Raw genomic sequence first — 21,216 nt, forward strand, 5'->3', positions numbered from 1 at the left:
TCGACTGGAGTCGGGGAGTTTTCCTGAGCCCGAAACTGCCAGCGGATTCCAGGGCCACAGGTGTGCCCGCCGGCAGTGCGCTCCGGGGCCCGGTCTCTCCCACACGCTGGTCTGGGTGCCCAACGGCCACCGAGTCCAGCTCTCAGTCCGGGCCTCGGGGGACCCCCGTGTGGCTCAAGGTCGGTCACCTGTGCAGTGGGGGCACCGTGCCAGCCCGCAGAGACCGCGGAAAAGCGGCGGGAAGGGCCGCCGGCCAAGGCCAAGCTGACGCCGCCCCGGTCGAGAGCAGCGCGGCGGGGCGGGCTCTCCCGAGGCTCCTTCCGGCAACGTCGGGCGTCTCCACGCTGCCGGCCCTCCGCCGCCCCCTGACCCTCGTCCCCTTCCCTCAGGAAGCCGAGGGTCCCCGGGCCAGGGAGCCCCCGAGGCTCAGGCGGCGGGCCTCCAGGCGGAGGGGGCGCGGCCGTCGGGTGGGTCGGCCCTCGGCGGGCCCGCCCTCACCTCTTGGGGCTTGGGGTTCGGCGCCAGCCTGCGCGGACCAGGAAGGACGTTGGGGCGACACAGCCCCCGCGCTGCCGGCCCTCCGCCACCCCTCTGCCTCGTCCCCTACACCCGCCCTCCTCCCACACATGGTCCGCGGAGGACCGTCACGTCCGCTTCCGCCGCTCAGGTTCGTCTCGCGAGAGCCGCGCTGCCTCGCGAGGCCAGCCCATGGGCGGGGCGCGCCCTGAATGGCGCGGCCGGGGGGCGGCCCCGCAGAGGGAGGAGTTAGTCGTCCCCTGAACGCCATGGCCGCCCTACGCGCCCTGCTGCCGTTCCTCCGAGGCCCGCTGCGCCCCTGGCCCAGCTGCCCTGCGCGGCGCTCCTTCGCCTCGGGTGAGTGCGGCACCGAGGGGCGCGGGCCGGACCCCCGCCACCCCCGGGACCCCCGGGCCTGACCTCACCCCTGCAGGGCGCCCGTCCAGTTGGCGCGCCTCCCGGCGCCGGCTGCCCGAGCTCCCCGGGCCTGGGGTCGCCGGCGCTTCCGCAGTTACAGGGACTCGGGACTGAGCGCTAAGACCTCTGGCCATGTCGGCGTTGGTTGGTGAAGGACCGCCGGGTTTACGTGACTTTTTAAGAGAAAGTGCGGTTAGGGCCTCCGCAGTGTTTTGTCCCGCGGTGCCTCCTCGCCAGGCCCGCCCACGTTCACGGCTTCGCCCCGAGCTGCCCTGCAGACTGTGCTGACCCCCCCAGCCGGCGCCCCTCCCTCACCTGCAGAAAGCGGAGGAACTCTGAGCTGGGGAAGATCGCGTCGTCTTCCTTCCCTGGTTCACCTCGTTAAGTATTCAGATGCCAGGCCGTGTGAGTTTACCCTAAGTTCTGTTTGTCCGCTTCTGGGTCCTGGCCTGGAATCAGCAGTCATTTCCTGGCCTAGAGTGTGACAGGCACGCTGCTGCTAACCTACGTGTGTTATTTCAGTGACTCCCCAGCAAGCTCATGGGACAGGTACGTGCAGACACACACCTTTGTCTTCCCAGGTTAACCCTCCTCCTCCAGGTCATTACCGACCCCCTCCGGGTCGTGCGGTCGCCTTTGATTTCCCCCACCTAGTTGGCATTTGTTGAGAGAACAGACTTCCGCACCCCTTGTTTCTGCAGAATTGCAGGCTGACTCTAGTGCCCTCTGTGGGTGGCACGGACTAAGGCTCTGGAGGAGAAAGTTCATCACTGGATTTTTGTTAACTTAAGGAATTGTTTGAACACCTATGTAAGCCAGAGTGGTACAGAGGTCGCCCTGCAGCTGAGAGCAGTGCACTGCAGCCACCAAGGACAGGGCAGGGTCCTGTTGGGGCCACTCCATCCACTGGCAGGGTAAGCCCCCCCAGGTGGGTGCCTGCGTGAGTGGAAGGCCGTCCCTGTCGCCCTTCTTGCCCAGGTGCTGACTTTGAGTACATCATCGCAGAGAAGAAGGGGAAGAGCAGCAACGTGGGGCTGATCCGGCTGAACCGCCCCAAAGCGCTCAATGCACTCTGCAGCGGCCTCATCACAGAGCTCAACCAGGCGCTAGAGGCCTTCGAGGCAGACCCGGCCGTGGGGGCCATTGTGCTCACGGGCGGGGAGAAGGCGTTTGCAGGTGCGTGGGCAGCATGGTGGCAGGCCCCCAGGTGTGTGAGGGGTGCTCGCTGTGATCACACCGTGGCCTGTGGTGTTGCTGGGACAGTGTCAAACTTGGGGTTTCTTTAAATGTAAAGTGGGAATGAGCTGCTCCATACGTTGTAACATTCAAGGCTGCTTCACCAGAAAAGTAAGTTTGTCAAAGTGGTTTTTCTGGCCCTCTCCAGTCAGGTGCCATGTGTTGAGGGCTTAAGTGACTAATGCATAAGCCCAGCCTTCTTTTGAGTCCACCACAAGGCTGTTTCCTGTCCCGTGGTCCCTCTGCGCCACGTCTGTCAACACAGGTCACAGCACATTGCCACTGTCCTGCTGCCCAGCTGTGTCCACATGACCATCACCTCACAGGCCCGTGAGAGCACAACCCTCATGGGTGTTCTTGCAGCTCCCGGTGCCTTCACGGTGGGCACTCGGCAGCCACCTGTTGGTTTGGGGGTACAGTGTAGTAAGGCCTCAGCTATCTGGTCACCAGGACCTCATTTTCACCCCAGCTGGAGCCGATATCAAGGAAATGCAGAACCAAACGTTCCAGGACTGTTATTCTAGCAAATTCTTGAGTCACTGGGACCGACTTGCTCAGATCAGGAAGCCAGTCATCGCTGCTGTCAACGGCTTGGCGGTGAGTGGCAGCCCACATGCCCCCACCCAGCCCATGTGTCCCCTCTCAGAATGCTTGTGGGAGCTGTGCACCTGATTTTTATTTTGAAAAGGCCTGAGCCTCACTCCCAGGGATGCTGAGGTCTCAAGAGCTGTGGAGAGGTATTTCTTCCGTTGGTGTTCAGTTGTGGGCTTGTGGGTTCCTGCATCAGGAAAGCCCACCCAGTCCTCACCGTGGCCCCTGTGATTCCCCAGAACGTCCTTCCCTCTCTGCTAGGTTAAGAGCTCATGTTGGCATTTCTGTGCAGTTTTAGTGACTTTCCATCCTGGGCTGCACCTAAAAACAACCTCTCTCACTGCCACTGAAAGCTGCCTTCCGGCATATCAGGGCCTCCTGTACTCACAGGGAGGGCTCAGAGGGGCTGGGGCTGGTTAGCCATCTCTGGTAGAAAAGCCCGGGGCGTTTCAGTTCATGGTGGTGTAATAAAGCTCCTTTGGGGTGAGCTAGGATCAGGGAACCAAGTTGATTGGAACACAGCCATGCCTGTCGGTTCACGTGCTCTCTGGCTGCCTTGAGCCCCCACAGCAGAGTGGGGTGGCCAGCACAGGGACTGTGGCCAACACGAAGCCAAGAGTGTTGCTGGGTGGACTTTACAGAAAGTTTACCAGCACCAGCCACTCGGTAATTTACGGAAGTGCTTAGCTAACTTCAAGCCTTCATATTAATCCTTGCTACACCCTGTGTCCCATTTTAATGGGGAATGTAAGCAAATAGAGTGAGTTTCTGACCAGGTCCTCTGCTTACACCTCATGTTTGCAGCTTGGTGGTGGCTGTGAACTTGCCATGATGTGTGACATCATTTATGCTGGAGAGAAAGCCCAGTTTGCACAGCCAGAGGTCCTACTAGGAACCATCCCAGGTAAAGTGGCAACACCTGTAGCACAGTCTCTTCAGGTAATTCCTCAAAATCTGCCACGTCTTGGGGACTCGGGGCCTTTTCCACTAACTGACAAAAGCATGGGGCTTGCACCTGATGAGGGGCTCAAGGCCCCCTGTGTGTGCACACTGCTGCCTGTCCTGACCTAAGCCCTGGATACAGCAGCTCAGAGGGGCCCTGGGAGCCTTAGAGCTGAGCTGGCTCTTTGATAGCGGCCGGCTCCCGTGTCAGGTGCTGTTAGGAAAGGCTGGCCACGTGGTGGCTGATGCCCACAGTGATCCTCGGTCATGAGCCATATCTGTGGGAGATCTTTGTAAGTCAGAAGCTCAGAAAAGAAAACAAGGTGATCATGGACTATTGCTGAGAACTTGTGCCCAGATGTGACACATCACATCTGCAGTGGCCAGAGCAAGACCCATGGCCCCGCCCAGGGTCAGCAGAGCAGGGAGTCAGACCCCCATAGGGAGGGTGACAGGAGCAAAGCGCCAGCAGTGACACCTGCCCCTGGGCCTCACCTCCTGAGGGCACCAGGCTTATGTCCCCACAGGGTCTCCCCTGCCTGTGGAGCCGGGAGCCCAGGGCATCCCATGGCCATTGGGTGGGCAGGGGGGCAGTTGTGCAGTCAGGAGAGGGTGCCTTGGGTCAGCTGAGGACAAGGGAAGCCCTTTACGACCCCTACTGACCACCAGTCTCCCGTCCGCATGCCTGAGGTCTCCGCTCCTCTGAGGCTACTAGATTTACTAGATTGTGGGTGTCCCCCAGGGCGCTGTGGGACGGCCAGGCGGATTGCTCTTCCCAGGTGGCAGGCGTTGAGTGAGTGGGAGGGTGGTGGGCTTGGAGGCCGTGTCCATGGGGGCCAGGCACCCAAGAGCCTGGAGGTAAGGGCATCAGAGTAGCCAGGGGTGTGCCGAAGGGAGCAGGCCACCCCAGCCGCCCTCTGGCTTGGCCCAGATCAGGGTCTGAGCCCTGAGCTGTAACCCTGGAGCTCCTGTCCCAAGTCTGACTCCTCTGTGTCGGGACCCAGGGCACCAGGTGTGGGGACCTGCATGTGGAAAGGGGTCTTCGGCTTCCCCACCTGCTGGCCGCCTTAGTTCTGCCACCCACCTGAGGGGCCATCACCACTCCTGGGAACTTGGCAGCAGCATGTCTGGGGCATCTTGGTTTGCGCCGGCCGCGAGGCCACCTGTAACTACAACCTTCTGTCTGCAGGGGCGGGGGGCACCCAGAGGCTGACCCGCGCCGTGGGAAAGTCACTGGCCATGGAGATGGTCCTCACTGGTGACCGGATCTCGGCCCAGGACGCCAAGCAAGCAGGTAGGTGCCAGGGCACCCCGTGGAGCCACCCTCATGGGTGCCGAGTAGAGAGGGGAGGGCTGCGTCCATGTGCACCATGGGCTCAGGGCACAGTGCTTTTGGGTGTCTTGAGAACCCAGGGAGCTGACTGCCCTTTTTTTTTAATTGGAAACAGTTTCCATACAAAGAGCAACTGAAACCTACATACAGGTTGCAGAGTGATGCGACCGTCCCGTCTCCCCAAGCCCAGCATAGGCAGTGGGGCCCTCTGAGACCCTCCCCGGCATGCCCCCTCCCCTCGCTTAGTGACCTGCTTTTCTTCCCCATTTTCGCATCTCCAAGAGCCTAGGGAGAGTGACCACTGAGGAACAGTGTGAACCTTTCCTGCGTCGCTGCAGCCCTCTTAGCACCTAAAGACCTCTGCTCTCAAAGATCCGTGTGACTCAGAGAAACGTAACCAGGTCTATTCCTACGATGTTCATCTTTTTGTGTTTTAGGTCTCATAAGCAAAATTTTTCCAGTGGAGACACTGGTTGAAGAAGCCATCCATTGTGCAGAAAAAATTGCCTGCAATTCTAAGATCGTAGCAGTGATGGCCAAGGAGTCGGTGAATGCAGGTAGGGGTTCTGCTGGGAGGAGAGGCAGAAAGGGCCACCAGCCCTGTGTGGGAATAGCTGTGAGGCTGAAAGCTTTTTGGCTCTGAATTAAGCACCTCAACCCATCATGGACAAAAATCGTTAAGGCTCAGTATTCTGATTTCTGCTCTTTGAAGAGTTCTGTTTCTAGTTGCTCGCTCACAAACTCAGTCGAAATGTTGTGAGTTCCCCTTGGTACCAGGACCTGAGGAGGGGGCCAGCCTCAGGGACAGATGGGGACAAGCACTGGTGGCAGGGAAGAGGCCAGGAGGGCATTTCAGTCCCTGGGGTAAAACAAGTCTGGCTTCCAAGAACCTCGGTTCGCCTCCTGGAACCTGGGTTGGAGCTCCACCTTGGTGGGCCCCTCTGTGCCCCCGTCAGGGAGCCATGCACATAGTCAGCGGCCTGCAGCCTGGAGGCCGCACTGAGCACTGTGAACTGGGTCAGAGCTCACGACACTCACTCGACTGTCCATTCTCTGCCAGCGAAGCGGAGCTCGCCCTCCTCGGAATTGCTTGAGTCAATGTAACAATTTGTATTCAGCATTAAAGTAATGCTGTCCTGTGCTCAGTGTTCCCTGTTCAGAAGACCGTGAGCCTGGACAGATGTGTCTTCCCTCAGGCCGGCCCCTTGGCCTCTCCAAGTCTGTATCCATCTCCAGGAAAGCAGCCATGCCCCTGGGTGGCTGGCAGCCCTAGTTGAGTGAGCTGATACCTGGGAAGCACGAGCACAGGGACGAGCAGGCAGCGTGCTTTTAAGGGGCGAACTCTGCCGACACAGTGGGGCGCCGGTGAGGCTACAGCCGGAGGCACCTGTCACCACCCCCACTACCCCGCCTCACATCCCTGCGGAGCTCGGGCCAAGGGAGGTGCTTCCCCAGAGCAGCATACCTGGAAGGGCAGGACTGGAGCCGGGCGTGTCTTCCACCCAGTCTTCTGGCACCGTGTTCGCTTTTCTGGTTTTCAACCTTAATTTTCACTTTTTATACTCTTTATACAATCTCACAGCCTACCTCGAATCCCGTCATGAAGTGACAGTGCTGCCACCCGCTTTCACCCAGCTCCTCATGCAGTTCCCGTCCTGGGGGCACCGCACAGCTCAGGGGCCTAGGAGCAGCAGGCTCTCCTGCCGCTCAGCCGGGGCTGCGGTGGGAAGGGATGTCCCAGGCTGTGCTTTAAGGCACGGTGAAGTCAGAGTGCAGGCCTGTGTCCCCACAGCCGCCCTGAGCTCATAACTTCTGGGTTTTCTTTTTCAGCTTTTGAAATGACGTTAACAGAGGGAAATAAGCTGGAAAAGAAACTCTTCTACTCAACTTTCGCTACTGTGAGTAAACAGCCTTCAAATTGAGAATCTCACATGGTCCAGCCACAGAAGTTGCTAAGCGTTTCATTGTAGATTTTACCATTAGTTGATACCATTTCCCTTCCGTCAGAACAGCTTCCCCTGTAGCCGGATCACGTGTTCTCTCAGTGAGCATTGGTTTTTGCAAATAAGTACAGTGTATGGAAGTTCAAACTATAGAAACTGTTACGGGGTTATTTCCCATCCCAAAAGCAAGCTTAAAACAGTAAGTTCCTATGTTTAAAATGCAATACTTTTCTTAATCATTCCAATTACTTGGAATAGAGTTCCGGTGTACTAGAATGCTGTGATCTGAAGCGTTTCCAGGATTTCTGCCTGTAACCTAAAGGAAATCTGCCTGCTAATAGTCATTAAAATTCATCTCCTTTATCATCATGAAGCAGGATCCAAGAACCTAGACCTGACCTTTGCGCGCTTCCTTTGTGTGCGCGCACGCACAAGCTCACATTCATGGTCACTTCCTCAAGAGCCAGAACCACTTCTAGTCTTTCTTTTATAAAATGCCTAGATAAGACTTTCTGATAGTAAAAGAGATGAATTTAATGTGAACGTCCATTTCTGTTTTTTTCCTCTCCCACCAGGAAGACCGGAAGGAAGGAATGACTGCATTTGTGGAGAAGAGAAAGGCCAACTTCAAAGACCAATAAGAAATGGCTGCCTGTGCCTTAAAACCTCTAAGGAGAAAATACAGTCTCTCAGTTTTCAAAGCAAATAAACCCTTGCTCAGAGGGCAGTTTAAGGGACATGCAGTTTCTCTCCGACTGCTCTAGGCTGTGTGCCGCTCTTGTGCTTGTGGCTGGCAGGCCATCTGCACCAGCAGCTGCAGTTACAAGAACCGGTGTCGGGAGTGAGTTCGTTTTCTGACCAAGCATATTCTTCTTAATCACAAATTCTGCTCATGAGCCTTCAGAGTGTTTAAGTTTTTACTTGACTGCAGAAACTGAGAGGTATTTTGATGCCGAACATCGTCACTGTACGGCATATTATGCTCAGATGGACACATGTCCCGGCTTAGTGTCTGTGTATTTACAGCCCGTGAGCATGTCCACTCACAGGGACAGCCTCGCTGGTGGGCGCTTCACAGACACACACGCCTGAATCTGACACACAGGCCTCAGACCACACGATGCCTTTCTTTTAATCACCCCTGGGGTGGAATGTTCTTTTTTTTTTTTTTTTAACTTCTGTCATCACAAGCAATAAATACAAATAGCACAGAAATCCTTAAAGTAACCTTTGTCACACTCCCAGACTCCCAGAATAAACACAGTTCATAGGTATGTAGCTTTCTGGAGAATTTTCTGCACACCCACACAGCTAAATGGTTCAGTTTTCCTTTTCCAAAAGCTCCATGGCCACACTTCTACAGAGCAGACAGGTTACCTTCTACTTAACATCATACAAGTGCACCCCATTCTCTCGTTTGACTAGTGTTCTTTTTTTATTGTGGTAAAACATAGATAACATAAAATTCACCATTTTTAAATGGACAGTTGAGTGGCAACAATCCATTTCCAGGCTTTCATCATCCTAAACGGAAACTGTCCCATTAAACACCAACTGCCCCGTGTCCTCTATTCTACTTTCTTTGTATATCTGTGAATATACTATTTCCAAGGTCCAGCCCAGTTGTAGCCTGTAATAGCCTTTTACTTTTCACTGCTGAATAATATTCCTGCTAGCATTCTTTTAAGTGGCCCTGAACTATTTTATGACATGAAATTGCTGTGACCTGCCTGTCCTTTGGTATCAGGTCTGTGGGCTGCATCCAGTTTCTTGCTAGAGGACCATCATGGGTGATGCTGCAGTGAGGTTTCTGTGCGCGAATATTTGTGCTTCGGTGCAAGCATGCCTGTAAGACACATGCGGTATTGCAGGGCTGCACATGTGGGAACTTGGCGGTGAAGGTGTGCCCACCCTCCCCTCAGTGGTGGGTCAGTAGGACCTCTGGGAGCTTCTCAGTGCTGTGCTGGCTATTTCTACAACTGGGGCTAGGACTGCTTGCATCTGAATCCCTGTAGTGTTTGCTTAAAATACATTTGCATATCTGGATCAGAGCCAAGGGAGGTGCTACATCTTCAGTCCTCACAGAAGCCTGGTGAAAGAAGTGCCCCAGCAGAAGTGTGCACGGCAGCTTCAATGCTAGTGCTGTTTGCAGTGTTTATGCACCGAGGTTCCTCTGGTGGCTTCAGGCTCCAGGAAGGCCAGCTGTGTCCCCTGGATCACTGTATTGTCAGGCACCTGGCAGGACAGTGGGTGACTGATTCTATCCCCATAGAAAATCACCTCAATTCTCAAGTCCTGGAACATGAGACAAAGACCCATGTCCTCCTGCCACCAGGAAGGGCCTCATGAGTGAGGGGAACGGTGGATGCCTCGCGTTCCAGAACATTCTCAGACCCTCCAGGGTGAGGCCAGGGCCCCTCCATATGCACAGGTGGCTGCTGGGCAGCATGAGGACCCACCTGACTTAATGCTGGCACATGCACCAAACAGCTATAGATTAATAGACGGGCCCTGGCGAGGGGGTAAGGGCCTGCTGGCTTCCACATGCCCCGCAGCCCCATCAGTTGTGCTCTTGTGGAAATGGACCCACTTGTTAGAGGGACAGTGGGTGCCACTTACAGACCCAGGGCAGAATTCTGCCTATGCAAGGACTCCAAATAAGATATGCACCTGGCCTGTCCTAGGACCTGAGCCCCAGAACCTTCCTCCACAGGGAGCCCACTATTCCCCCAGCTCAGCAAAGACTCAAGAGCACCTGTTGACAGGCCTCACCCATCTTCTGCAGCAGGTAGTCATATGACTGGAACACGGTCAGGTCATTTCTGCAAGTGCTGATTGCGGTCAAGGCCTTGGGCTGAAGTGAGGCCAGGAGTGTGTACCCTCCCTCCCAGAACCTGAGCTGAGCACCAAGGAGAAACCCATCTACTTTTGGAACAGGATTAAAATGACCTGCAAAGCTTTGGCTATCTAAACCCTGAGATTTCCTGCTCCTATGTTTTGGTTGTATTTATTCAGAGAGTGGGGCCTGCCCGAGATGATCTTGATGCGCTGTGCATACTGCCTCACAGTCCCTCACTCTGCAGTTTTCACCCAGGCTCTGGCCTCTTTTGGGTGTTGTGATGAGAAGGCAATAAGCTTGGAGGCTTCAGGAGAAGGAGTTTGAGGAGGCAGTGATCAAGACCCACTCGCCCATGCGAGGAGTGGAGACAGCTCGGATGGAGTTGCCCTTGAAACGGAAGGCAAGGTGACTTATGAACGACGGACTTTCCCAGGCCTCTAGGCATTTCATCACAGGGTTGGCAGCTGTGGCGACTGCACTGGCCACACGGCCCAGTGCGTTTGGGAACAAAATGGAAGATGGTGGGCTCCCAGGAAGAAAGCCTGGTCTGGGCAGCCACCAGGGCTCCAGGTCTGGGGTCTCCTGCTGAGCAGGCAGCAGCGAGTACTTAGCACTCAGCTGGGCAGGTGTGGGTAGAATTTTGATAGTTCCAAAATATCTCACCCTGCTTTAGTGCATCTGCATCCTCAGGGCTGGGCAGAAATATGGCTTTAGTGCATCTGCATATCAACAGGCATTCTTCAGGGTGGAGAGAAGTTCATCTCTGTATCAAAGGGTAATTACCTGGGCAACTGAGGGCTTACCTGAACCTGAGAGGTTAAGGGGGGAGCTGGTTGGCTTCTGCTCGAGCAGGAGAAATGGCCTGGACTGCAATCTGTAAGCAATAAATTGGTTTGAAACTTTATTTCTCCCTTTGATTTCAGTTTTAAAGGTATTTTGTCCCGGGATTTCCTCTCCCCGGAGTAACAGCAGGTGAGCAGGGTAACCTGCAAACTGAAGTCCCAGGGGCAGAACACCAAGGGCCAGCTGGGGCTGAGCAAGACCATGGGCTGAAATGCCGACATCGGGGCTCTGCACATCTCTGGGCTTCTGGCCAGTGCTGTGTCTGGGATCCCAGGGGAGTGTCCTGAAGAAAGAGAAGGCACTGCCTTGTATGGCTGAACCTCAGAGGCCAGACAGCACGACTTCCAGCATATTCTATTGTTGGAGGCAGTTACGAAGATCCACAGGGTTCAAGGTGGGGGGCAGAGGTCCTGTGGGATGGCAGACACAGCGGAGCTGCCTTTGGGAAATAATCTGGTGCACATCCCAGCCAGAATCAGGCGCACCCCCTATGTGCTTGCACAGCCCTGGGCAGAGAGGTCGTGGGTGTCCTTTGGGGTGGTACATCTCCCAGCGGGATGCGCGGGAGGCGGTGGCACCCTTAACAGGGAGCTGATGCTGCCGTTCTTGTTCACAGAGCTGAAGAATGAGCTTCACAAATACTCAAGATAGGAGGGCAAAGTACAGGCTTTTATTTAGAGATAAAGTGAAAGGACAGAGCTCCTGGCTCAGGGGACAACAGAGTCTGGGGTGGTGCACTGTCTAGGGGTTTTATAGGCAGTTGAGGATTTTTGGGAACATGAAAAAAGCTTAGGGGTGTGGACTTATTAAGTGGTCCCTGAATATTTAGAATTAACACAAGCAACTGCCTGCTCTGATGATTTTTCTCTGAGATACTAGTGTCTTGGTCTGGGAGCATATGAAACAAGGCCACCTGCCCAGCCCCCAAGGTGGACTGAGCTATTGTTTGCTAAAGAGTAAGTTAAGAATTCTACTTCTTAAATTCTTGGGTATTAAAATGCAATCTTATCTTTAAGGTGGAATCCTTCCTGCCTTTTACTATGCTGTTTACAGCTGGGCCTGCATGCTAAATTAGTTGCCCAGTTTGCAAAATCACCTTATCAGATCTGAAGCAGGGAAGACAGCACAGAGGCCTGGGCCTTTTGGTGTGCTAAAGTGAATCTTACACATGATTATAAATGATTACAAACATGTGCTACTCTTCTTTATCTGGGGAATATTAACTGATCTCAGTGAAGAATGACTCTAGAGCTGAATGTTTAACAGAGTTTTGGTAGGGGGTTTCCTTGCATGAAGTTACATTGCTCTGACTGCAAATATCCTGCCTTACTTTTTCCGGAGGCCCTCACCCTACTGTGACTACACCCAGGTCCCTGTCTCAGAGCTAGGGTTGTTGGTGGCCCTGGCTCTGAAGGTGTTAACTAGGAGCCGGCATCCCAGATGCCAGCACTACAGCAGTCAAGGGGGAGAGGGAGTCTGGCCAGGTGAAGACAAGAGGTCCCTCTGTTCATGGGGACAGCCCATCGAGCTGAGGGGAAGGAAGGCTCAGTTCTAAGGAGGGCAGACAGCCCCTGGGTCAAAGGTCAGGGCACTGCTGTCCTGAGCAGGGGTGAGACAGGGACCGTGGGTGTAGTCAGAGTAGGGTGAGGGCCTCTGGAAAAAGACCCCTGCCAAAACTCCACATTAAACAATTAGACAAAGGCAGAGTTACATTAATTCTCTCAAGTAAAATATCAAACTAAGAATATAAGCATTCTTCAGTGAAGATTAGTCAAGACTAAAAAGACAGGAATAACCTAGCCTGGAATGTATGAACATCCCCCAGATAAGAAAATACCTCAGCACAGCCCATGTCTTGTTTGTGTCAATGAAATGAGGCTATTGTAAAATTTACTTTAGCTGCTAACAAGCCCAGTTTATCTTTAACTTTGCCCAGATGCTGCTTTTCCTCCTCCAGCCCTAATCAAGTCAGTAACTCAGCTCACCTTGAAAGCAAGACAAGCAGCCCTGACTGAGAAGCTCCCAAACCAAGAAACTGCTACTCAGAGAAAGGAGTTAACTCTACAAAATAGTCCGGGGAAAACTGCCAAGAAACTTAGTGTCTCTTCAAAGATAAACATTGAGAGACCATCTGGTGGGTCTGCATCCCTAGCCCTCTGTCTCTCAACCGCCTATAAACCCCCTAGACAGCGCACCACCCTGGGCTCTCTTGTCCCCTCCTGGCTCACACCAGGAGCTCTATCTGACCTCTCATTGCATCTCTCAATAAAAGTTTCCCTGGCTCTCCTACCTTGACTGTTTGCTAAGTTCATTCTTCGATTCCGCAAACAAGAACCCCGGCATAAGGGGCACTGCACCCCTAGCCAGGTACCTGAGTGTCTTAAGTGAGACGGACCGTGGGTGTAGTCAGAGTAGAGTGAGGGCCTCTGGGAAAAGCAAGTCAGAGCAGTGTAACTTCATGCAAAGAAACCCCCTACCAAAACTCTGTTAAACATTCAGCTCTAGAGTCATTCTTCAGTGAGATCAGTTAATATTCCCGATGTAGAAGAGCAGCACATGTTTTTATTATGCTAATCATTTTTAATCATGTGTAAGATTCACTTGGCATGCTAAAAGGCCCAGGCCTATGTGCTGTCTTTCCTCCTGCAGACCTGATGAGGTAGGTGATTTGCAATCTGGGCAATTAATAGAGGCAAGTAAACCCAGCCATAAACAACATAGTAAAAGGCAGGAAAGATTCCACCTTAAAGATAAGATTGCATTTTAATACCCAGGAAGTTAAGAAGTAATATTTTTAACTTACTCTTTAGCAAGCAATAGCTCAGCCCACCTTGGGGGCTGGGCAGGCAGTGTTTGATATGCTCCCAGACCAGGACGCCAGTATCTCCAGGAGAAATCAGAGCAGGAAGTTGCTTGTGTTAAGTTAATTCTAAATATTCAGGGACCACTTAACAAGTCCACACCCCTAAGCCTTTTTTCACGTTCCCCAAAATCCTCAACTGCCTATTAAACCCCTAGACAACGCACCACTGCGGGCTCTCTCGTCCCGACCTGGCGCGAGCCCGGAGCTCTGTCTGTCCTCTCACTGTATCTCCCAATGAAAGCGTCTCCCTGGCTCTCCGACCTTGGGTGTCTGCTAAGCTCATTCTTTGACTCCGCAAACAGGAACCCCGGCATCATTAGCAGCCTAGCTCCTGAGGGGCGAGTGGGGAACCGGGATGGGAACTCCCAGCGCAGCCGCCGCCTGGCCACGCAGTCCTTCCGGAGGCCCGGCCTCGCCCCTCCCGTGTCCCCGCCCACTCCTCGCCTCTCCGGCTGCCCGACCACGCCCCTCACGAGGCCCCGCCCCGCGCAGCGGCCCCGAGCATGGTGGTGCTGAAGGGCGTCCCGGCGCTGCTGTCGCCCGAGTTGCTCTACGCCCTGGCGCGGATGGGGCACGGAGACGAAATCGGTGAGCGCGACGGGGTCGCAGCCGCGGGGACCCTCATTCCCGGCCCGCAGGGATCCTGGCCCGCGGCGGGTCCCCGACCGGAGGCGACGACCCGGAAGAGCCGGTCCCGGGGGCGGCATTACCTTGGACGCCCGGCCCTGCTTCGGAGCAGGACGCCTCTCCCCGCTCTCTTTAGGCTCGGCCGGGCCCCAGCAGGTCACGAGGCCGGTGGCCCTTGGTCTGGGAGGGAGGGGCTGTGTCCTGCAGGTCCGGCCCAGATGGCCAGAGACACAGTTCCCCATGCCGGTGGGACCCCATTTGCCGCTCAACTCCGGGCCTCTCCCCAGACGGCCGGGCACCCGCGGCTGTCCCCGAAGTGTGCAGCCGCTCCTTTTATGGGGCCCGGGGCCCGGGCTGGGCTGGGCGGAGCGGGGCTGCGGGCCCTGCGGTTCTCCTGCGTGGTAGCTTGGTCTTCGCTCTACGTGACCCGACCTGAGACCCTGGGTCTGCACCCCTCGCCGCGGTCGGGTGGGCTCCGCGGGCCCGCCTAACCCGGCCGCCCCTCTGTCAGTTCTTGCAGACGTGAACTTCCCCACCTCGTCCATCTGCAGGGGTGGCCCGGAGGAGATCCGCGCCGACGGTGAGCACCCTACTTCTTGGGGGATTGGGCAGTCGTCCTGGCTCTGGGCACCCCAGGTGATTCAGCTCTGGCCCCACCCCCACCAGTGACCCCGGAATCCTAGTGGCTGGTCGCCCGAGGCCCTCCCTTTAGCCCCCAGCCTCAAGAGGTGAGGCTGGGCTTCCTGCTCCATCTCGGACACCACATGGTGATTTCTTACAAATGGAGACACTGAGGCCAGTCGCCTCGTGGGCTGCCTGAGCAGTGATCCACCGCCTCCAGGTCAGGTGTTCAGCCTTTACTCTTCTATAGAGATCCCGGTACTAGTGACCTGGCCACACAGGCCCCAGGTGTCCATACAAAACGTCTGGAAGACCCTCTAACTTGGGTGATGGGAGGGGAGGCTCTGCAGGGCCTGGAGCCAGGTCCCAGAGGTGAGGAGGGTGGAGGGTAGTAGTACCGGCTGGTGCTGGGAGTGCGGGGTGAGGGCACCTGCATCCTGCTGCTTCTTGGCTGTGCCCGATGATGCTGTGCGGCAGGAACGCACCTCTCCCTGCAGAATATAGGATGTGAAATGTGGATAAACAGCCCCTCGGGACAGTGTGCCAGTGCCCAGGCCTGCCCGGTGGGCTGCTCACTCCTGACCCAGGGGCCTCAGGTTCCACCAGTGCTCAAGCAGCTGAACCAGCAGTGCCTTAGTTCACACCAAGGGTCAGGTGACTGCTCCCGAGGGAGGGAAAGGCCAGAATGCTGGAAGGTAAGGAGTGTTTAAGCCACAGAAGTGACACACACACGCTGCTCGTTAGTGGAAAAGAAGCAATTAGGATTGAGTGGAATATGCAGAAACATCTAATGAAGAGATACAGAGAAAAAGGGCAGAAAGAAATGCACTCGGTTGGTAGCAGGGCCTCCTCACAGGGTAAGGTTACAGCTGATTCTTTCTTTTTGTGGACTTCTCTATTTCCCAACTTTGTACAATGAGCACACATTGCTTACAATCAAAGCCCAGCTTTACAGGAGAGCAGGGGACCTTGAGCAAGAGAGGCGTCTTCCCAGGCCCTCCCACCCCGTCCTTATCTCAGATCAAGGAGGCAACCATGGGGTCATCTCGGACACCTTCTGCATCAGAGGGGCCCCTTCTGGCGGACGGGTGTTTAGGGTCACCAACACCAACCTGTGTGGTGCAGAGTGAAGGCAGGTGGGCAGGGTAGGCCCAGTGCCTGGACCGTGACAGCTACTGTGGCCGGGGCAGGGAGACGCCAGCGTGACCTTGATAAGTGTCACTAGGTGGGCAGCAGGTGCTTGGACAGGTTGGGTGGGCAGGTGGATGTTGGTGGCCAGGTAGGAGAGGACCAGGTCTGAGGCCAGCACTCTGCCCCGCCAGGCCTGGGCATCCCGCAGCTCCTGGAGGCCGTGCTGAGGCTGCTCCCTCTGGACACGTACGTGGAGAGTCCGGTGAGTCCCTGCATGGCCTCGTTGCCCCCCTCACTGCTCAGGGCCTCGGTTTCCCTGTTGTCAGAACTGAGAGGGCACACTTGCCTGGGGAGGAGAGGTGGATGTGTGTCCCCAAAGGGCCCTGACCCTGGTTAGAGGAGCCCCGAACAAACCACGGGGGGCCTGGAGGCACCTGGGGCAGCTGAGTGGGTGGTCTGCAGAGCTGGCCCCCTCTGCCCCTAGGCTGTTGTCATGGAGCTGGTACCCAGTGACAGGGAGAGGGGCCTCCAGACCCCAGTGTGGAAGAATTACCAGTCTATCCTCTCTGGAGCCCATGGCACGGTGAGCCTGGGACCCTCACCGGGGATGCTCTGTGCCTCCTTGGAGGCTGGGGGGAAGCAAGACTCCACTCCACAGTCCTGCGATCCTCTGCCTGCCTGCCATGAAAAGTGCCTTTGGGGTTGTGGCTGCCCCACCTCCCTGCCACAGTCCTCGCCTGTCTCTGCGCTTGCCCGCCCTGGCCTGTCCAAGTGGGGCCAGAGGAAGCAGGGTATCCCCAGCCCCCATTTTGTGGTCAGAGGCCTGGCCCGATGTATGTGTCACCCCCCACCCTGTAGAGAAACAGGCCTCTTCTCCCAGAACCACCCATTTACCTCCGGAGGGGATGCCTGGGGCTCCTGTCCTGGATAGTGGCCCCCTGGGGCAGCTCGGGGGCACTCAAGGGCCCAGGCGGGCAGCCACCACAGCCTACCCCCATGTCTCTGCCTGCCCTGTCATCGAAGGTCAGAGGCCAAGTGTCCTTGGGAACCTGGGCAGCGTCCCTGGACCAAGCCATTTTGCCTTCCAGACCGCTCTGGCGACGATCGAGAGGTTTGAGTTTTATCAGAGGGCCAAAAAGGCTTTTGCTGTGGTAGCGACGGGGTAAGTTCTGGCTGGGTCCTGATGGGTCCCCTGGGTCCAGGTGGGTCCCCTGGGTCCTGATGGGTCCCATGGGTTCAGGTGGTTCCCCTGGGTCCCCTGGGTCCAGGTGGATCCCCTGGGTCCTGATGGGTCCCCTGGGTCCAGGTGGGTCCCCTGGGTCCAGGTGGGTCCCCTGGGTCCAGGTGGATCCCCTGGGTCCTGATGGGTCCCCTGGGTCCAGGTGGGTCTGCTGGGTCCTGATGGGTCCCCTGGGTCCAGATGGGTCCCCTGGGTCCAGATGGGTACACTGGATCCGGTTGGGTGCTGTTGGTCAGGGAAGGTCTGACTGGGCCTGCCTGGTCCACTTGGGTCTGGCTGGGTCTGAGCCGTGTGGGGCTCCTGTCCTCCCCACTCTCTGCTCAGCCCCTGCCCTGACTAAGACCAGATGCCTGTAGGGAATGGGATTACCAAGAGATTGCTTGTCCGGGAATAGGGTTGGCAGCAGAGCCAGGGACTGGGCATCCTGGCCCTCTCTGGCACAGCTTGGTGCCCATCTCAACTCCTTATGCAGGGAGACGGCCCTCTACGGAAACCTCATCCTCAAGAAGGGCGTGCTGGCCCCCTGTGACCTGGTCTAGGGCAAGTGGACTATGCACCCAAGCACCCAGACCTCACCAAGCCCGGAGCTCCCAGGGCGCCTGTTCACCAAGGCTAGGAGTCTCCCAATTTATAAAAATGATGGAAAAGCACAGCAGTTACTTGTCAGTCTCACCATGAAGCAACAGGCCCTTTCTTTTCACAGAGGCCTGTTTGGTGCCCTGCAGCCTGCCCTCCATGAACCCTCGGGCAGAACAAGGCCCGCTCTTCCCAGTGGGTTTGGGCTGCCTGGCTTGGCAAGTCCTGTAAATATTTACAGGTAGGCACCTCACGGGCCCAGCTGCCACCTGCGGGCCTGAGGACCTGAGGCTGGTGGGAGGGGATGCCTGCCAACCCAGCACACTGCAGGAGGCCTGGAGCGGGAGCGGCTACCCAGGTGGCCCTGAATGGGACGTGGGCTTCTGCATCAGCCCTGGGCTGCAGGCACGAAGGTGGCTCTTAAAGAGGGGCTCATTCCATTCCTTCACCCCAAAGGCAGGGGGCAGGGGTTGGGGTGGATGCTCTGAAAGGACCTGGTGGCTAGGATGAGGGCAGGGCAGGGCTGGCATAAGGCCAGAGCTCCTGGGGTGAGGCTGGGTGCAGGCCTGTGTTCCTTCATCCAATGGCTGAGTGCCTACTGGACACGCATGAGCCTGAGCTGCCCTGGGAAGAGGGTGGGGGGACGTGGCACGCAGACGGAGGGCTGGCCTGGAGGGGTGTCCAGGAGGCTGTGATGGCTTCCCAGAATGTTTGGGCTTGTCTCACAGGCTGCTGTCCTCAACCCCAGGGCCCTCTCTCTGCCCTCCAGACCTTCCTTTGGCCACATGGGTGCAAGAGCTGGGATTATGAGGGGCTTCTGGGCCGCTGGGTCCCTCAGCGCCTGGGGGAGGCTCCTGTGCTCAGGAGTGGGGTCTGGTGTCCCGGACGCCATGGGGAGCCTGGAGAGCAGGCTAACCCACAGCGCGGAGTCTTGGGGCCTGGCCTGGAGGAGGGGCCCTGTTCTTGTCATTCCCAGGGCCTAACCTCAGGCCCCTGACCCCATGGCCACTTTCAGCCACATGCGCCTTTCCTCAGACAGCTTTCCTGAGGGCTCGCTGACACAGGAAAAGTACACATTTACAGTGCCCGTTTGGACACTGTCACCACAGCCAGGGCAGCCAGCGTCTGTGTAGTCTCCTGTGCCTGCAGGCTGGTGTGCACCTGGGTGCTCTCGGGGTGGAGTACAGCACTCTGGTGTGGCCTCTCGGCGTAGTCATCGTGGGCGCATGCATGTTGCATGTGGTGTGATCTTGTCACTGAGCAACACTTCATGCAGACACGTTCCAGTCCCCTCTCCCGTCGCTGGGGCCTCTGACAGGTCAGCGTGCTGTGAATGTTCCCTGGGGGGTCACAAGCCCCCGATTCTGTCAGGTAAACACCGCGAGTGGCTGAGTTGTATAGCAGGTATATATGTCACTTCTACAGCAGTTTCCAGACTCTCCCAAAGGCGCTGTCCTGGTTTATAGCCCCACCTGCCGGCTAGCCAGCGCTCCAGGCCCTGTCCCGTTAGCTGCCGCAGCCTAGTGGTGCTGTCTCTGGTTTCCATTTGGTCCCCGGATGGCTAGAGCATGTTCTCACGGGCTCGTTCACCTGCTTCTGTTTTCTTTGGAAACATGCTCATCTCGGGCCCATTCGTATTGGCACCAGGGCCTTTAACGGTTCTGTCACGGATTCCAGTGTGTGTTCCTGTGGGACCACCACACCTCCAGGGACCCTGTGGCACCTGCCCGGGTGCTCTGCCTACCTGGAGACACTCAGACCCACAGGTGAGTGGGTCTGCCCCTCCAGAACACCCCCACTTCAGATCCTGGTCACAAACCCAGGCTGTCCCCTGTGCCTCTGACCCACTGGCTATAGATGGGAGGCTCCCACAGCTGCCTGCTCAGGTTTGGTTAATTTACTAGAGCAGCTCACAGAACTCAGAGAAACGTTTTACTTGCTAGGCCACTGGTTTATTATAAAAAAGATGTGAGTCAGCAATAGCCAGATGGAGACACAAGGGGAAGGTGCAGGATGGGCCGGAGCTCCCACACCCTCTGGGCATGCCACTCCCCCTAAACCTCCACGTGGTGGCCAACTCAGCCCTCTAGGCCAGTCCGTTTGGGTTGCTAAGGAGGCTTCAAGGTATGATTTAGATCTGTCCATTGACGGGTGACTGGACCTCCGAGACTGAAAGCTCGGACCCCCTCACCAGGTGGATGGTTCTCCTGGCAGTTGGCCCCCAGCCTCTGCCCTTCCCAGCATCAGCTCCTTAACATGAGACACCTGGATCGCTGTCTTCACTCCAGAAATTACTAGGGCTTTAGCAGCTCTGCCAGGAACGGGGACAAGACCAAGAATATCTCTTGTGAGCTGCAATATCGCAACCTTTTCCACTCGGTCTGAGCTCTTGCTGGGGAAGTCTGGCACTCCCTCGAAGGATCTTGGGCTTGACAGACTCCGAAGAGCACAGGCCACTCTTGTCAGCCACTGCTCTGGAAGGACGTTGGGTGGGCAAGCAGGGGGAGGTCTCGGGCAGCTTAGGTGTTGGGGGTGGTGAGGAGCCTGTGCCCCCGAGCCAGCCTCTGGTCCCTGCCAGGGCTGCTGTGTCGGAAGCCAGAGCCGTGGCTCCCAGCACGACTGGCCTGGGTTGTTCAGCACCCACGCGTGGTTACTGCGTAAGTGTTTTGCCTAGTGACACCAGGAAGTGGGGAGAAGTAACCCCTGCTCAGTGCTGGGTGAACCAGTGGTAGTTCGCAGGGGAAGAGCCTCCCCCTGGCTGTGCACCAACCCCTAACTTCCGGCAAGGGCCAAAGGAGTAGCACCCAGTTTTAGTGACAGACATCCCACCCCCTCAGGCAGCACGAGGGGCTCAGCCTGCAGAGGGCTGAGCTGGCCTGTGGCCACTGCCACTGTCTCCTGCTCAAGGGGCTTGCACACTCCCAAATCCCCTGCTCACTCCGTCTCCAGGTGCCCTCCCTCCGCCTGCACTCTCAGGTTGGAGAGGGACCTGTGGGGATCCTACTGCCCCCAAGGCCGGGTCTTGACCACACACACTGAGCTTGGCTGCTCGGGGCTCTGGGGTGGCTGCCCCTGACATGGCAGAGGAGCGGCCTGGAGGGGCTGTGAGCCCTCGTGTGTGCCGAGGGATTCAGGGCAGCCTGAGACCTGGGCAGGGCTATAGGGCTCCCTGGAAATGCTGCTTCTCGGTCTGGTGTGGGCAGGGGCATGCTGACAGCAATGACTCCCTTGTTCCCAGGATGACGGGTGAGGCACATGGTGGCAAGGCTGGTACCTGCTCTGCCCGTTAGGGCAGGACCTTGAGCAGCTCACTGCTCGGCCAGCGTCCTCAGTGGGAGCAGGAGGATGACCCAGCCCTGCTCCGGCAGGGGGTGCAAGGTGAGGCCGGCAAGCCACGGCACATCTCAGGACGCGGGTGGCCACTGGAGTCCCTGAGGGAGCTGCAGGGCTCCCAGAGCCGCACCAGAATAGACGCCAGGGGCCTCTGGCCATCCCTTC

The 21,216-nt window shown here is 56.8% G+C and overlaps 2 protein-coding genes across 6 annotated transcripts; both read left to right on the top strand.

Annotated features, from left to right (window-relative positions):
• Positions 1 to 718: 718 nt before the first annotated feature.
• On the top strand, positions 719 to 7,715 carry ECHS1 (enoyl-CoA hydratase, short chain 1). The gene is made up of 8 exons (XM_017657659.3): positions 719 to 873; positions 1,912 to 2,109; positions 2,639 to 2,766; positions 3,565 to 3,664; positions 4,892 to 4,996; positions 5,473 to 5,592; positions 6,866 to 6,933; positions 7,554 to 7,715. The coding sequence occupies exons 1-8, from the start codon at positions 729 to 731 to the stop codon at positions 7,617 to 7,619; spliced, it is 930 nt and encodes a 309-aa protein (XP_017513148.3). The 5' UTR covers positions 719 to 728; the 3' UTR covers positions 7,620 to 7,715.
• Positions 7,716 to 13,863: 6,148 nt separating this feature from the next.
• Positions 13,864 to 17,792, top strand: FUOM (fucose mutarotase). Of its 5 annotated transcripts, none has more exons than XM_073240086.1 (6): positions 13,864 to 14,111; positions 14,662 to 14,730; positions 16,094 to 16,148; positions 16,387 to 16,485; positions 16,991 to 17,064; positions 17,615 to 17,792. In XM_073240086.1, exons 1-6 carry the CDS (start codon positions 13,879 to 13,881, stop codon positions 17,679 to 17,681), a joined length of 597 nt encoding a protein of 198 aa, XP_073096187.1. In that variant the 5' UTR covers positions 13,864 to 13,878; the 3' UTR covers positions 17,682 to 17,792. The 5 variants fall into 5 exon arrangements, with proteins under 5 accessions (XP_073096187.1, XP_017513153.2, XP_017513152.2 ...); XM_017657664.3 differs by having other exon boundaries at positions 13,978 to 14,111; positions 16,094 to 16,164; positions 16,926 to 17,064; XM_017657663.3 differs by having other exon boundaries at positions 13,978 to 14,111; positions 16,094 to 16,164.
• The last annotated feature ends 3,424 nt before the right edge of the window (positions 17,793 to 21,216 follow it).

The sequence above is a fragment of the Manis javanica genome, chromosome 7 (assembly GCF_040802235.1).
Source record: "Manis javanica isolate MJ-LG chromosome 7, MJ_LKY, whole genome shotgun sequence".
NCBI lineage: Eukaryota > Metazoa > Chordata > Mammalia > Pholidota > Manidae > Manis > Manis javanica.

Bases quoted from the DNA above. Each gene is read 5' to 3' on its own strand.
- ECHS1 (XM_017657659.3), top strand. From the start codon at position 729: ATGGCGCGGCCGGGGGGCGGCCCCGCAGAGGGAGGAGTTAGTCGTCCC. The intron at 2,110-2,638 runs GTGCGTGGGCAG...TTTTCACCCCAG, and splicing joins CGGGGAGAAGGCGTTTGCAG to CTGGAGCCGATATCAAGGAA. The intron at 3,665-4,891 runs GTAAAGTGGCAA...TTCTGTCTGCAG, and splicing joins CCTACTAGGAACCATCCCAG to GGGCGGGGGGCACCCAGAGG.
- FUOM (XM_073240086.1), top strand. From the start codon at position 13,879: ATGGGAACTCCCAGCGCAGCCGCCGCCTGGCCACGCAGTCCTTCCGGA. The intron at 14,731-16,093 runs GTGAGCACCCTA...CTGCCCCGCCAG, and splicing joins GGAGGAGATCCGCGCCGACG to GCCTGGGCATCCCGCAGCTC. The intron at 17,065-17,614 runs GTAAGTTCTGGC...CTCCTTATGCAG, and splicing joins TTTGCTGTGGTAGCGACGGG to GGAGACGGCCCTCTACGGAA.